The sequence below is a fragment of the Pristis pectinata genome, chromosome 5 (genome assembly GCF_009764475.1).
Source record: "Pristis pectinata isolate sPriPec2 chromosome 5, sPriPec2.1.pri, whole genome shotgun sequence".
Lineage (NCBI taxonomy): Eukaryota > Metazoa > Chordata > Chondrichthyes > Rhinopristiformes > Pristidae > Pristis > Pristis pectinata.
In genome coordinates this window covers 78,927,867-78,944,241 of record NC_067409.1, presented here as the reverse complement: position 1 = coordinate 78,944,241, position 16,375 = coordinate 78,927,867, and the positions used below count along the sequence as shown (strand labels likewise).

At 41.3% G+C, this 16,375-nt stretch overlaps 1 protein-coding gene across 4 annotated transcripts in view; it reads right to left on the bottom strand.

Annotated features, from left to right (window-relative positions):
- The window catches only part of cap2 (cyclase associated actin cytoskeleton regulatory protein 2), a 134,648-nt gene that overhangs the window by 107,082 nt on the left and 11,191 nt on the right, over positions 1-16,375 (bottom strand). For 2 of the 4 annotated variants that reach the window (XM_052016562.1, XM_052016563.1), the window contains one exon: positions 1,604-1,737. In XM_052016562.1, coding sequence (XP_051872522.1) covers positions 1,604-1,727 — 124 coding nt within the window. In that variant the 5' untranslated portion in view covers positions 1,728-1,737. The remainder of the gene's footprint in view (positions 1-1,603; positions 1,738-16,375) is intronic. The other 2 variants (XM_052016564.1, XM_052016565.1) reach the window with 1 other exon arrangement.

Genomic DNA, 16,375 nt, shown 5'->3' with positions numbered 1-16,375 from the left:
AGATCTATGAACTCCTGCAATCTCAAACGTGGCTTCACACATAGGCCTAGGTTGCTTTGCCTTTGATGGTCAAGGTCAATGTCTCTCTGCTTCCTATCCTCAAGATCATTCCAGGCTACTGCAGCTAATCACTGCCACATCTCAATATTTTGGCACTACTGCTTCATGGAGGTACGAAGCTCAATCCTCCAGAAGAACAGACTTTATCTATTTTTCATTCAGCCTAAAGAAGGCCTTACATGGAAACCTTCTGGCCATAACCTTAGAGGGTCTCCGTGGCCCCTTACACAAAAAAAATGCCCCAGACAATATTCTCCACCTGTTTGCCCAGTTTCACCTGATCCCTGAAGCACTTTCCCTCACTTCTCCTATCATTGTGGCATCCACTCTTAAAACAGCATCACCCTTCAATAGCCCAAAGAGCACCTCTTGTATTAATGTATGTCATTTTAAGGGTAAACTCTGAAAATCACAGCTGCAAGATGAAGTACAGGCATCAGCAAGATCTTGCAATGGAGCAATGAATATTTGTGCTGAAACTGGCAAAGTGTACTCTTACATAGGAAACCCAAACTTTCTGTTCCAGCAGCCTCATTTTAGAAGAATTGATCTTTGTTTTAGCTCCATTAAAGTGGAAAGATAGATAGGAGACAGAGTATATAAACAAATAGGCAAAACATCACAGAGAGAAAGAACCAGCCCATAATTTAGCACAGATCTCCACTAGAAACAGCAAGGGGACTAATGTGCAATTTGTCAGAGAATGTGCCGTTCACAGATATTTACAGTACAACCAACTTAATCTCTTCTTGTAACTAACATCCAGTCCTAGCAACATCCTTAGAATTATCTCTGCTCCCTCTCTAGTGCTATCACATCCTTCCTGTAATGTGGTGACCAGAACTGTACATAGTACTTGAGGATTAGCAAAATAAAGGATTTGTTCTTGTGGTGACTATGAATAGGTTGATGTCCCCGCGATCTGGTGAAGTATAAAAGTGCTGCATTTTATATCAGAAGTGGTCAGCATTCATGTGGACAAAATGGTAGCAAGATCACAAAAGATATGGGAAGTGCAGATCATGAAGAATAGTGACCCCAGGGACTGGGTCTTTGGTAGGAAGGAAGAGCTTCAGGATTTATAAGTAGATAATGCCTGGTGACCTACACTGCTCTGCATGCTTAACCTTCTATACTGTATTCTTGATGGCAACACTACACTCAGCCTTAAATGGCACCAAGTATGCCACAATGTTCTACCGTTCCCTCAAGTAATTTTTAATGGAATTAAGCAGGATCCTATTTTGTCATTCATACTTCCAAGCTGCTAACCAAACATTTATCATGCCTTAGCCATCTTTAGAAGACCATCCAGTTAATCCCATTGTTTGCCCATAGCCCTATAAAGTTTTCTTTATCAAATATATAACTAACATCCTATTGAAAGTTTCTACTGAATCTGCTGCTTCCATCTTTTCAGTAATGCAATCTTGGTCATAAAAAGATCCTCGCTTCTCCAGTTCTTTTGACAATTATTTTAAGTAGTTGTCCTCTGGTCACTAACAATTGTACAAGAACAAATGTAAGGTTTTGCACACAGTACTTCCATTGTCTCCATTCACTGCATCAGATCCCGGGGTCAGAACACCTGGTACTTTTAAAGATGCTAATTCCAGTCTTTCGACAGACTTCTCCAAACGTTCCACCAAGTCTTCCAACTCTGACATTATGGATATTCTGAAAGAAATAGACAAAATATGAAATGGGCACGGTAAGCAATTAATTAATATTAGGAACCTGTGATGTCATGCTTATGTAGTAAAGGATAAAGTTCAGCAACACAATTGATGACCAATATATTCAAGATAAACATTTCATAGCCCCAGTTTTGAAGCTCCCCTTGCATTATGGACTGAGAATAGCAAGGGCCCACATTTTGCATTATTTTGAAGGTTGCATTCCCTGCAAAAAAAAATGTTCAGTTATTAAACAGATACCTAATGCTATAGTGAAAGAGCAAATTAGTAACCTTTTCACATCATTGCCTCAGGTATAAATTATAAGAACAACAGCCAAAAAAATGCAATGTTAAGTTGATGGGAAATTATTTTTTTCTTTCAAAAATAATTTTCTAGTATAACATTATCTAATTTTAAGGTAGATTTAAAGAGAACCTGAAAATGTTGTTAAAGAATTACCCAATGCAGAGCTACCCAAGCATTACTCTCATCTGAAGACTTGCTTTAAAAGGAAAATTAAGAAAATTGTGATACAAGTTATCGCTAAGATCTTGTAGGTTATTAAAGAGCAAAAGTTATAGATAATAATGGAAGTAGTAAATGATTTAGAGAGCAAGCATGCAACATCTTTACAGTGCAAGTCTGTTCATAAATCAGACACTTCTAGTCCACTCCCACCACCTTTACATCTATACAACTAATTCTGATCAATAACAGAGGAAACAAGATGTCCATCATCATATCTGTACAACTTGGTAGTTTGTCCAAACTCTATTAACATCCTTGAGACCAGTAACAGGCTCTAGCTTATTTGTTGCCTGGAATTCATTTACTGTATTTTGACTCTGTTGTGACAAGGATGAATAAATTTGTCTTCATAATGCATTTAAATTAAGAAAGGTTATTATCAGTGAAACCAAGCATTGCTAAAGGACATTTAAACCTTGGCCACTTCTTTGACACACTTTGTGCATTCATTTCTATCAGAAGAGAGTCAAAATATGATTAATGAATTCTATGCAGCAAACTAACTGTTACTAGTCTCCAGATGTTCATAAGGAATTTAGTTAGCTTTAATCTGGCCCAGATCAAGTCAGAAGCCAAGAACATTCGCAAATGCCATTCAAACAATATTCACTCTCTCTAATGCAATATTTGGACAGCTTTGAGCACATTCATCACGTGTAGGTAAGGTATCCCACAGTGCAGCTTGCAAGTCCACACTCGAGTATCAAGGCTCCTACTAAAAATAAAATCATCTGAGTTAGTTACACTTCTTCTGAAAAACCATTTCATGAAATTACCAACCAGGCATCTGGAAACTGATAATGGGTTCTATTAGCGTACCACCTTCATCCGTGAGTTGCCATTCCATGTTTATGAAAATAATCTGAATACATGCATTTACATGGGTATAATTGGGCAGCGCAGGCTCGTTGGGTCGGAAGGGCCTATTACGGTGCTGTATAAATGAAGTTTTAACGAAAAGGTTTTATTCATTAGAATAAAGTTCAATTTTTTTTCCCCCCAGAAGACACTCTTGTCATAATATTCAACTGCTTCTCCATCAAAATTGAGCATTTTTAGAGCAACACACACAAAACTGGAGGAACTCAGCAGGTCAGGCAGCATCTATGGAGGGAAACGGGCAGTCAGCATTTCGGGTCAAGACCTTTCAAATCAACATTTCGGGTTGAGACCCTTTTAGAGGCTGACGCACATATAGCACTATAGGCAGAGGTTTGGAGAAGTTTATCTGCTAGATCACCAGGTTACAACTATCCCTAACAAAGCCCATTAGAAATCTGATGACATTGGGGAACGTGCACTGAAACTTTGATGACGAGCCCTCACCACCACCCCAGCTGCCAGATTGATTTGAGTATTGTTTAAATTTGAAATTAATTCCCTCATCTCAGAGCAGATTGCAGGATTCAGGCAGCAACAACAGCACATTACCACGTATATACAAGGATTAACTTCAGGAGTCACTAATACCAACTACAACCAAAGTGGACCTGGATGAATTCACAACTGCACCTTTTAAGGGGCAAATGCTCATCAGGACCACTGATGAAAGCCACTTAAGAAAACTGAAGGCAGGATGGTAGATGTGGTATACGTATGCTTTAGCAAGGCTTTTGACAAGGTCTCACGTGGTAGACTGGTCTAAGTGGTTAAGGCACAAGGGATCCAAGGAGCACTGGCGAACTGGATCCAAAATTGGCTTGATGAAAGGAGATAAAGGGTAGTGGTGGATGGGTGTTTTTCTGACTGGAAGTCTGAAAGTGGTGTAGTTCAAAGACTGGTGCTAGGACCTTTGTAAAATGTAGGGGCAAGATTAGTAAATTTGCAGATTGGTTTTGGTTTATTATCGTCACTTGTGCCAAGGTTCAGTGAAAAACTTGTCTTGCATATTGTTCGTACAGATCAATTCATTACACAGTGCATTGAGGTAGTACAGGGTACAAACAATAACAGAATACAGAGTAAAGTGTCACAGCTACGGAGAAGTGCATTGCAGGTAGACAATAAGGTGCAAGGTCATAAACAAGGTAGATTGAGAGGTCAAGAGTCCATCTCATTGTATAAGGGAACCATTCAATAGTCTTATCAGTGGGATAGAAGCTGTCCTTGAGCGTGGTGGTATGTGTCCTCTGTATCTTCTGCCTGATGGGAGAGAACAGAAGAGAGAATGACCCAAGTGGGTGGGGTCCGAGTATGCTGGCTGCTTCACCAAGGCATCGAGAGATATAGACAGAGTCCGTAGAGGGGAGGCTGGTTTCCGTGATGTGCTGGGCTGTGACCACAACTTTGCAGTTTCTTGCAATCCCGGGCAGAACAGTTGCCATACCAAGCCATGATGCATCCAGATAGGATGCTTTCTATGGTGCATCGATAAAAGTTGGTGAGTGTCAAAGGGGACATGCCAAATTTCTTTAGCCTCCTGAGGAAGTAGAGGCACTGGTGAGCTTTCTTGGCTGTGGCATCTGCGTGGTTGGACCAGGATAGGCTATTAGTGATGTTCACTCCCAGGAACTTGAAGCTCTCAACCCTCTCAACGACAGCACCATTGATGTAGACAGTTGCATGTACACCACTCCCTATCCTGAAGTCAATGACCAGCTCTTTTGTTTTGCTGACATTGAGGGAAAGGTCATGACACCACGTCACTAAGCTCTCTATCTCCTTCCTGTACTCCGACTCATCGTTATTCGAGATACAGCCTACTACTGTGGTATCATCTGCAAACTTGTAGATGGAGTTAGAGCAGAATCTGGCCATGCAGACATGAGTATATAGGGAGTAGAGTAGAGGGCTGAGGACACAGCCTTGTGGGGCACCAGTGTTGAGAATAATCATGCTGGATGTGTTGCTGCCCATCCTCATTGATTGCGGTCTATTGGTCAGAAAGTCAAGGATCCAGTCGCAGAGGGAGGAGTCGAGTCCCAGGTCTAGTAGTTTGATGATGAGTTTGCTTAGAATTATAATATTGAAGACAGAGCTGTAGTCAATAAACAATAGTCTAACATATGTGTCTTTACTGTCCGGATGCTCCAGAGAGGAGTGTAGGGCCAGGGAGATAGCATCCACTATAGACCCATTTTGGTAGTAGGCAAATTGCAGTGGGTAGAGGTCTGACATAATAATTGATGGAGTCATAGAGAGGGAAGAAAGTTGTCTAAAGACATAGTGGGACATAGATCAACTAGAAAGTTAAGAGATGTGGCAGATGGAATTTAGTCCAGACAAGTGCAAGGTAATGCACTTTGGGAAGTCAAATTCTGGTTGGACTTATGGAGTTAATGGCAGAGTCCTTGGGAGTGTTGATGCTTGGTCCTTGAGGCACAAGTCTACAGCTCACTGAAAGTGGCGACACAGGTGTCTAAGGCTGGTGAAAAGGGCATTTTGTATGTTTATCTTCATAGGCTATTATTTACAGCTGTACAAAACTCTGGTTGGACCACACTTGGATTATTGTGTGCAATTCTGATTGCCAAACTATAGCAAGGATATGGAGACAATAGACAGAATGCAAAAGAGATTCACTAGGATGTTACCTGGAATGGAAGGCTGTAATAATAATTAGATTGGAGAGGCTGAGTTTACTCTTATTGGAACACAGGATGCCTAGGAGTGACAGAGGTTTATAAAGTAATCAAGGGCACAGATAGGACAAACAGTCAGCATCTTTTTCCAAGGGCACGGGCGTCTAGAACTAGAGGGCACAGGTTTAAGGTGAAAGGGGAGAAATTTCTGAGGAGTAAGATTTCCCACACAGGAGGGTGATGGTTACCTGGGACAAGCTGCCAAAGGGGATGGAGGCAGATACAATCACAATGTTTAAAAAGGCATTTGGACAGGTACCTGGATAGGAAAGATGTAATGGGGTGTGGGCCTAATGCAGGCAAATGGAATTAGCATAGATAAGCATCACAGTCAGCATGGATGAGGCAGGCAGAAAGGGCCCATTTCTGTGCTGTACAGCTCTATGAATTAACAATTACAAGACTGAATGTAGAAAAGCACCAGATCAAGAGCGAATGTGGAGCAGAAAGAAATTAGCATTAGTTGGGGGTGGGGAGAAAGGTATTAAAGAAATTAATGGGGCTGAAAATTTAAATCCCCAGGATCTGATGACCTGTATTGCCAGGTTTTAAAAGATGAAAAATAATGGGTGCACTGACTGTCCTCTTCCAAAATTCCACCGATTCTAGCACAGTTCCTACAGACTGAAAGGTAACAAATATCATCCCATTATTTGAGAGAGAGAAAACAGGGAATTATAGATCACCTGGCCCGACATCAGAAATTGCGAAAATGAAAGTTTCTATTATTTCACTTCAACACAGTGCACTTGTGTTGGTGCTTCATTTAGACTTTCAGAAGGCCTTCTGTATGGCACCTCATCAAACATGATTTCACAAAACTACTGCACTTGGAATTGGGGGCAATATATTGGTGTGATCTATAGAACCGCAATAAACAAAAGCACATGGGGGGATGCTGGAATCCAGTGCTACAGAAGAACCAATGTTTCTCTAAAATTGCTCCCATTTTCTTGGATATCTTTGCACCTAATGGGGCAGGGACCTACTTGTATTAGAACACCAAGGCAATAGAAGAAGAGGCATGTATATGAATAGCTTCCATGGAAGTGTGAAAGGAAGGTGTAATATGGTCAAAGAAATTGGACTGCTGCATTATAACATTGGACAAGTAACAAACCTTTACCAGCATAGGATATTTTTAAAAATGGATTAAAGAATAAATATCTTACAGCAAATATACAGCCTTGTAAGACTTAAAGAAAACAGATAAAGTGGTCCAACTATGGCTAACAGAAGATAGTACTTGATTAAACTGTATTGCCAAAAGAGCATCAAACTTGAGGATTGGGAACATTTCAGAATTCAGGGGAAAAAAGGACCAAGAAATTGATAAGGGAAACAGAATACAAGAATAATCATTCACAAAACATAAAACAGACTGCAAAAGTTTCAATAGAAGTACAAAAAGAAAAATAATAGTGAAAGTTAACGTAGGTTCCTTACAGAGACAGGAAAATATATTGGGGAATAAGAAAATAACAGAAATTAAACAAATATTTTGGAAATTGTGAAGAGCAAAAGATCTGGTATGAATAAAATGGAAGAAATTAGCATTAGTTTAATGGAGAAATTAAATGGGGCTGAAAGTCAATAAAAGCCCAGAATTTGAAAGATTTTGGTGCTACAAGGAGAAGTTGGACAAACTAAGGTTGTTTTCTCTAGAATGGCAGAAGCTGAGGGGAGACCAGATAGAAGTTTATAAAATTATGAGAGGCATAGATAGAGGAGTCAGCTGATATTTTTCCCCAAGGTAGAAATGTATAATACTGGAGGGCATGCATTTAAGATAAGAAGGGGAAAGTTCAAAGATCATGTGTGGGGCAAGTTGTTTTTTTTAAATTTCACAGAGCGGTGGGTACCTGGAATGCACCGCCAGGGGTGATGGTGAAGGCAGATACAATAGAGGCCTTTAAGAGGCTCTTTGAGCCAATATTCATGTGCATCTTATATTCATATGCAGAGAATGGAGGGATACGGACCAAGCGCAGGCAGAAGGAAGGGATTAGTGTAATTATAAATCATTAGCTTAATTAATTCAGCAGAATGTCATGGGCCGAATGACCCATTCTTGTGATGTACTGTTCTGTGTTCTAATGAAGAAAAATGCAAGGTCATCCGGTTTGTTGGGGGGGGGGATAAAAGTGCGGAGTATTTTTTTAAATTGCGAGAGTTAGTAATCAGAGGAACCTGGGTATCCTTGTACATGGAAGTTAACATGCAATGTAACAGGCAATTAGGAAGGCAAATGGAATATTGGATGTTATTGCAAGAGGAATACGCACAAGAGTAAATATCTCTCCCTGTAATTATTTATGGTTTGCTTTATTTCTTATCCAGAGGTAGACCACACTACCATACATTTCTAGCAGTCAGCACCATAAGACAGTTCAATGCTTGAACCTCTAACTCTTGGCTCCTCGCACCAGTTTGGACTCCAACCACAGCAGCTAAGCCCCAACCGAACAACACTCCATCCAACTGCAGTGGAAAATGCCAGTGGTCTAAAGACTTGTTTTTGCCGCATATTCAGAGATGTACAGTGCAGAAACGGACCCTTCAGCTCACCATATCCACACCACCCATTTTGCCTATCTACACTAATTCCTGATCTGGAATCACCCTGCAATGGATGACAACCAGGTGAAAGATATCATTGCTGTGCGCTTTATGTTGCGCAGTGATTAAAGACAACAGCTGGTGCTTCAGGAAGAGTGTAGCGCAGACCAAGTGCCTGAGGTGTAGTCTGCAGGAGGGGCATTGCAAGGTTTGCATTGCATGCAGTACCATAACAGTGTTACTCATCACTGCAGTGGCATGCATTACAGGCAGTTCTCCTATAATGCGTTTCCATAATGCTCATTGGTTATAACATGATTGATAGACTGAGGAACACTATTCGCATTATATGGGCTGCATTGGTTCTAGTGCAATAGTGATCCAGAAAACCTGTTTAAATCTGTGCTTTGAAGGCAACTACAGCCTGTTCTGCTACAATGCAACTTTCTATAACACAAGGCTTCTTTAGGAATATAAATTAATCGCATTATAGCAGAACTACCTGCACTTGTCATAACTGAGAACACACTTGAATTTTCAGCATCTCAAGAATAATGCAGTCTGAATGCTGCACCAATCTACCTAGTTCCTTGTGTGAACATTAATATGCAAATTCGAGATATTGATGACCTCTCTTCCCCCTACCCCCCCCCCCAGCTGTCATATGCTGGAATATCTGGGACAAGCTCGTGGATCATCAAGGTTATCGCTGCAGACACAAAGTGAAAGGAAGCAGCCTTCCAGCAGCAAGACTGCTGTCATATCCTAACACAAAAGAACACACCTCCAAGTTTATCAAATGATAAAGATATTGGTGTAACTTCAGACACAAATGTCCTGATTTTTCATTTGTGTGCTGTTCTTATTTTGCTTTTTTTTTTAAAATAAGCAATTCTCAAAACAATAGCAATGTTGAAATGTAGTCTCAGAGTAAAAACCATTAAGAGTTTATAGTCTCCTGGCTCTGCACAACCTCCTGTGAGAGCATCGAGATCAACTGCTCCAAACTCCTCATCTCCAAAATTAACCAGGCAGACCTGACAACATGCTAACCATCTTGTAATGCATCTACATCAGCTTGGTCACGACAGCATCCCAATCACGTTCCTCATCCAAGTCCTTGGGCAACACAAGTTAATTATCCTCTACTCCAGCAAGCTTCTCTCAAAATTCCCCAAGTCTGATGCCAGACTGTAGATCATCTCTCCACCTCTTGCACCACCTTCTGGGGTAGAAGTGTTTGTTTTTGCCCCCTGTGTCTTCTAAATGTAATTAATATGCAAAAGTGTGTAAAAACTACATCCAAGCGTTAGTTTTAGGCCACTAAATCCAAGATTTTGATGTTGTTTTCCACATTTCTTTTTACTTCAGTTTAATTAAATCACAGCACCAGGTACCAAGCTGAATTAGAGACACAAGGGACTGCAGATGCTGTTATCTGGAGTAACACACAAGACACTGGAGGAACTCACCGGGTCAGGCAGCACCTATGGAGGGAAAAGTTGAAGAAGCTTTCCTCCTCTCTTTGACGGGAGTTCTGTGACACCCTCTCTCACTGATCTCTGCTGAAAGTCCAGATGAAGGATCTTCACCTGAAACATCAACTGTCCATTTTCCTCCATAGATGCTGGCTGACCTGCTGAGTTCCTCCAGCGTTTTTTTGTGTTGCACCAAGCTGAATTACATCCTTGAGAAATAGAAACCTATGTCCTCCTTTATGAATTTTTCCATAATAAAGTATTCTTTACAAATGTAACTCTTTTGTTAACTAGGGGAAACCTGTAAATATTCAGTCCAATTTTCACATTATACATCTGCTGCTTTATTTTGAAAATCCTGAATTGGCTGAAAGTTGTGATACTTCACTTTGACCTATTTTAACAATCCCAAGTTATTTCAGGGAATCAGCTGACAATGTGTTATAATTACAGCTTTCTCATTGCAGTTGTTAGCTTTGCATGCCAGCAAAATGGTTTCAGCATTTCATTTTCACTAAGTATCATTTAATTTTGAAGAGTCAAACTGGAGTTGATACAAAGTATGTGCACAGATATATTTGCAATCTTATGTTTTTACTTGCTTTTTAACACTGCATTGCACAAATGAAGAGACATCCCTGGGTTAAGCCACATTTGCATTGTTATTTAATGGTTTAGAATTGTTCAGTATCACTAAGGAAAATTTCCAATTCAAAAAGCTCCTGTGGATTGAAATTCATCATGATCAAATTATTACAAACTGAATATTGGGGAATGCCTCCCATATTTGAGCCAATGCAGAAATCTGCTAGAATGCAAAATATAAACCCAACCCAACCAACCACAGCCAATCTGAACCTAACCCAAGACTGAGGACTTGTAACTTTTCGCACACCTGACCCAACCAGCACCATAAACGTGCTACAGGATGAAAGAAATAAATGCTTCCAAAATAAACCTTGAACTTTCTGGAAGTTGTTTTTTTTTAAACTATGCAAGTCATACTGACCTGGATAAAGTACAGAGCGAGGCCAGTACAACATGGCCCAACACAATCTGAACCTGAGTGTTCTATCAGACTGTACATCTAACCCAAATAGCCAAGTGCCATCCTGCAGCCACACTAAGCCAACAAGGAGTTCCTGCAGCGCCTGTAAATTACAATAAATTGCATCAAGATATAACACCAAGGAGCAATCACAAGAAGTTTCCATTTCTTGTGTTGGGTACTCTGCTTTCACAGAAAGTGTTAAACTTGGCATGAACTGACTGCAACTTGTATCCTGAATGCACAGTCAACAGCATTCCCTGTGCTTACGGAGAGCAAGGCCCTGTGGTCACATTAGGATAGCCTTGCAATGCAGGGAGAGAGGGGGCAAGGGTGTTGGGGGTCAGTGAATGATAGTTGGCTGCTGTTACTTTGCAATGAATGATAAGACAGGCCATTTTAAATGCTTCTAATACTTGCTGTACTGTTTACATCAATGATATGGATTCATATACTGCCAAGATGCTTCACGGAAATATCATGGCTTACCTCTTACTTCAGTGCCACTTTCCTGCACTGACCCACATCCCCCGATGCAGAATCAGGTTTATTATCAATGACATATCTCACAAAATTCTTTGTTTTGTGGCAGCAATACAGTGCAAGACAAAGACATAAAAATTACTATAAGTTTCAAAAATAAATAGTGCAAAAGAGGAATAACTAGGTAGTGTTCATGGGTTCAAGGACTGTTCAGAAATCTGATGGCAGAGGGGAAGAGGCTGCCCCTGAAACTGAGTGTGGATCTTCAGGCTCCTGTACCTCCTCCCCAATGGTAGTAACGTGATGAGGGCATGTCCTGGGTGGCGAGGGTCCTTAATGATGGATGCCACCTTCTTGAGGCATCACTTCTTGAAGATGCCCTCAATGGCAGAGAGAGATGTGTCCATGATGGAGGTGGCTGAGTCTACAACCCTCTGCAGCCTCTTTAGATCCTGCACATTGGAGCCTCCATACCAGGCAGTGATGCAACCAGTCAGAATGCTCTCCACTGTACATCTGTAGAAATCTACAAGTCTTTGAATATCATACCAAATCTCCTCAAACTCCTAATGAAGTAGAGCCACTGGCATACCTTCTTCATGATTCCATCAATGTGTTGGGCCCCAAGAGAGACCCTCTGAGACACTGACACCCAGGAACTTGAAGCTGCTCACTCCTTCCAATGCTGACCCCTCAATGAAGACTGGCGTGTTCTCCCGTCTTCCTCATCCTGAAGTCCACAATCAATTCCTTGGTCTTGCTGACATTGAATACGAAGTTTTGTTGTGACACCACTCAAACAGCCATCGATCTCACTCCTGTATGCCTCCTCATCGCCATCTGAGATTCTGCCAGCAACAGTGGTGTCATTGGCAGATGTATAGGTGGCATTTGAGCTTTGCCCAGCCACAGAGTCATGAGTGTAGAGAGAGTAGAGCAGTGAGCTAAGCATGCATCCTTGGGGTGCGCTTGTGTTGATTGTCAGCGAGGAGGAGATGTTATCGCTAATCCGCACCGACTGTGGTCTCCCGATAAGGAAGTCGAGGATCCAGTCACAGAGGGAGGTATGGAGGCCCAGGTTTTGAAGCTTGTTGATTAGTACTGAGAGGACGATGGTGTTGAACGCTGAGCTGTAAATTGATAAACAGCAGCCTGACGTGTGTATTGCTGTTGTCTAGGTGCTCCAATGCAGAGTGGAGAGCCAGTGAGATTGGGTCCGCTGTAGACTGCTGTGTCCGAGGTGGGTATGCTATGTCAACGCCAGAAGCGGTGACACTTGCGGGCTGCCCGCAGAACACACTACGCAAAAGATGTATTTCACTGTGTTTCGATGTACATGTGACTAATAAAAATATCTATCGTATCTACCTGTTGTGGCGGTAGGCAAATTGCAGCGGGTCCAGATCCTTACTCAGCCAGGAGTTAATTCTAGCCATGACCAACCTCTCAAAGCACTTCATCACAGTAGATGTGAGTGCTACTGGGCGATGGCCGTTGAGGCAGCTCACCCTGCTCTTCTTGAGCACTGGTATAATTGATGCCTTTTTGAAGCAGATGGGAACCTCCCACTACAGCAGTGAGAGGTTGAAGATGTCCTTGAACACTCCAGGCAGTTGGTCGGCACAGATTTTCAGTATCCTGCTAGTTACATCGTCGGGGCCTGACGCCTTGTGAGGGTTTACCTTCTTGAAGGATGTTCTGACGTCAGCCTCTGAGACAGGGATCACAGGGTCGCCAGATGCTGTGGGGATTCGCACAGGTGTAATGTTATTCTCCCTTTCAAAGCGTGCATAAGAAGCGTTGAGCTCATCAGGGAGTGAAGCATTGTTGCCATTTATGCTGTTAGGTTTCACCTTATTGGAAGTAATGGCATGTAAACCCTGCCACAGCTGTCGTGCATCCAATTGTCTCTCTAACTTCACGCAGAATTGTCATTTTGCTCTCACAATTGCCTTCTGTAGGTTATACCTGGACTTCTTGTAGGGTTCTGGATTGCCAGTCTTGATTATCACAGATCCAACCCTCAGCAGACTGCGAATCTCTTGGTTCATCCAGGGCTTCTGGTTTGGTTCCTGTAATATCTATAAAGCTATCAATCACTGTCTTGACCCACCCTTCACAAACCTATTGGCTAGAGAACTCCAGATTCACTAACCCCTTTGCAAAGAACTTTTTTCTGCTGATAAAGCTGATAAAGTACCAAGCCAGGCCAGCAAAATATGGCCCAACCCAACCTGAACCTACATGTTTCATCAGAGTGTACAACTTGACCCAATAACCAGGTCCCTTCCTGTAACCACACTATGAGGCTGATCTCTTATTGAGATTATGACCTGCAGCTCAAGACACTCCAGTCAGGGGAAGCATCATCCCTGCATCCATCTGGTCAAGCCCCAGAAGAATTCTGCATGCTTCAATTATACCACCTCTCATTCTTCTGAACCCAAAAAAAGTGGAGGTCCAGTCTGTTTAATGTCCCTTTATCCCAGTAATCAACCAGGTGAATTTTCATTCATCTCCCTCCATCAAATGTGCATCTTTCCTTCTTTAGGGAAGCCAGCCCACTGCACGATATTTCTGAAGTGATCTCATCAGGGACCTTTATAATTGCACAAGACTCTTATACTCAAATCCTTATGCAATGAAGCCAAGATACTGTTTGGCCTTCTTAGTTGTTTGCTGTACCTGCATGTTAACTTGTAATGATTTGTGCACAAGGGCCTCCAAGTCTCTCTAAAAAAAAACTTTGTTTAAAAAACAAAATACCCCACTTTTCTATTCTACCACAATGGGCAACCTTGCATTTTTACACATTATATTTCAACTGCCATACCCATTTAGCCTGTTGATATTTCCCCAAGTGCCTCTCTCTATCTTCCTTACAAGCCACACTGGCATCCAGCTTTGTATCATCAGGAAATTTAGATAGGACACTTGGGAAGAAGTCATGGATGCCAACAAGTAGCTTCCACAATCAAAATATTCTTCTTGAGATTAACAGCCAGCACACATTGAGGAAGTGGAAATGCTTTCAATTGATGGAAAAAATCTAGGCAACTAGAAAACATACAAGTGCAGTCAATGGCTACCTCCATTGCTAGCAATGCTGACAAATCCCAGTGTCCAACATGTTGCCTTCTCCTCAGTGAAATGCAATAACTACCTCAGAAGTAGCGCAGCTAAGTGATCTCTCGGATGGTGCACCGAGCAAGCACTTGGGAGAAACCGCATTGATCATTCGCAGCCACCCTGGAATGGTCAAGTGGCCTCAAGTTTGAAAGTCACTATCACCTCGAGCTGCACAGAGAGAGCAGTCTAGGCAAGAGTGTGCAGCTTAAGGTCACATCACAGGATGTCATTTACCTCAATGATCGATGCCTTAGAAAGCCTGAACCTATGAATTCATTGCTCGCCAGACAGGCCCGTTACAATGTGGGGTCTCTGAAGAATCTGCAGGAAGAGGTTCTACTCAAATGTATGCATCTTTACCATTCTCACCAATTCCCTGAAGCTCCAATATAACACACCTAATAAAAAAGCCCAAGGAACCCATTAAATGAGTGTCTTAGCAGCAAAACACTGCAAAGAAACAGTCCCCATCTATTATGACACTCTGGAGAGCATTTAGGTCTATAGTTAGTTCCAAACATGGTAAGGCAAGGTTTCCTGAAGTTGGCAGTGTCCCTTTAAATAAAAAAAAGGAACTTAGCACAACTTGCTCCTAATTCTACTGAGACATTTCTATGATGCTTATTGTGTGGAGCTTTGAGCTTCATTATGTGACTGTGAGCGGAAATGTGCATTAAGTGAATAATATCATTAAATCCACACCTGATGCAGGAATAAATCATGCCTATTAACATGCACTGCACACAGAAGTGCCTGATCCAATTCTGTAGTTAGTGTGATTTTACCTGAAACAATCACTGGTGAGTTTTAGTCCACATGGAACCAATTTTGAAGCAATCCAATTTTTAAGTTTGGGTGTCACCAATATAAATGTTGAATCAATATCCTTTTGGATGACCTCACTAAGGGATAGAATGAAGAAATAAAATAGGAAAAGTCCTTAAGCAACTCCTGAAGCAAGAACATAGCAAGGGGAAAAAAAGCACATAGATCTTCACCGAATCAATTAAAGGTTGATCTTTTGTGAAAAGAGATCTTTTAAAAAAATGTATCCATAAATAAATATCCTGGAGTCTTCTTCTGTAAATGTTTTAGCATTTTTATGAAGAGACACTCAAGGCAAAATTTCAATATTTCCAGTTGAATCAGTTTACTTTAATCATTTCAATCACTGCAGTCAGCAGTAGTAGTACAAATTAGCCAAAAACATTCTAATAAATCTCCTGACACATTACACAAAAGGAAAGCACCTCAAAGTGTCAACTTCAAGAAAAGCAAAATTGAACCAAGGTTTGGGAGATACAAATATCTCTCTGCCATACAGCCTGCATGGGAGATGCAGTGCTACCACGTGGGAGTGGTCTAGTGGAGTATAAACATTGATTGCACATAGGTAATTTCAATTATAAATGTGAAGACAGGAGTCCACAAGAGGGGAAAAAAAAAGCTGCCATTAAAAGTAACAGCACATTAAGCACAGAGAAGCTGCAATTTTTCCCCATTATGCACACAAAGCACAATATTTTCAATAGCTCACTCCTGTAAACACTAGAAATATATGAGTAATGCCAATCCACCTGACTAATGGCAAACTTGACAGACTTGAAGCGGCACTAATTCAGAGTTTTGCAGTCTTGATATCATTTATCCCAAAGCTTTAGAACTGATTTTGTTCAAGTAAACCTTCTGTTTAAACCCATCTTGATAAAGATTCTGCTGGGACCACATCCAATACATATATCCCTGAACTGTACAGTGAACATCAATAGCACCACACTTCATGTTTGCTGACATTTCACAAAAAACTGCAACAATTTTCTAAAGCAGTTG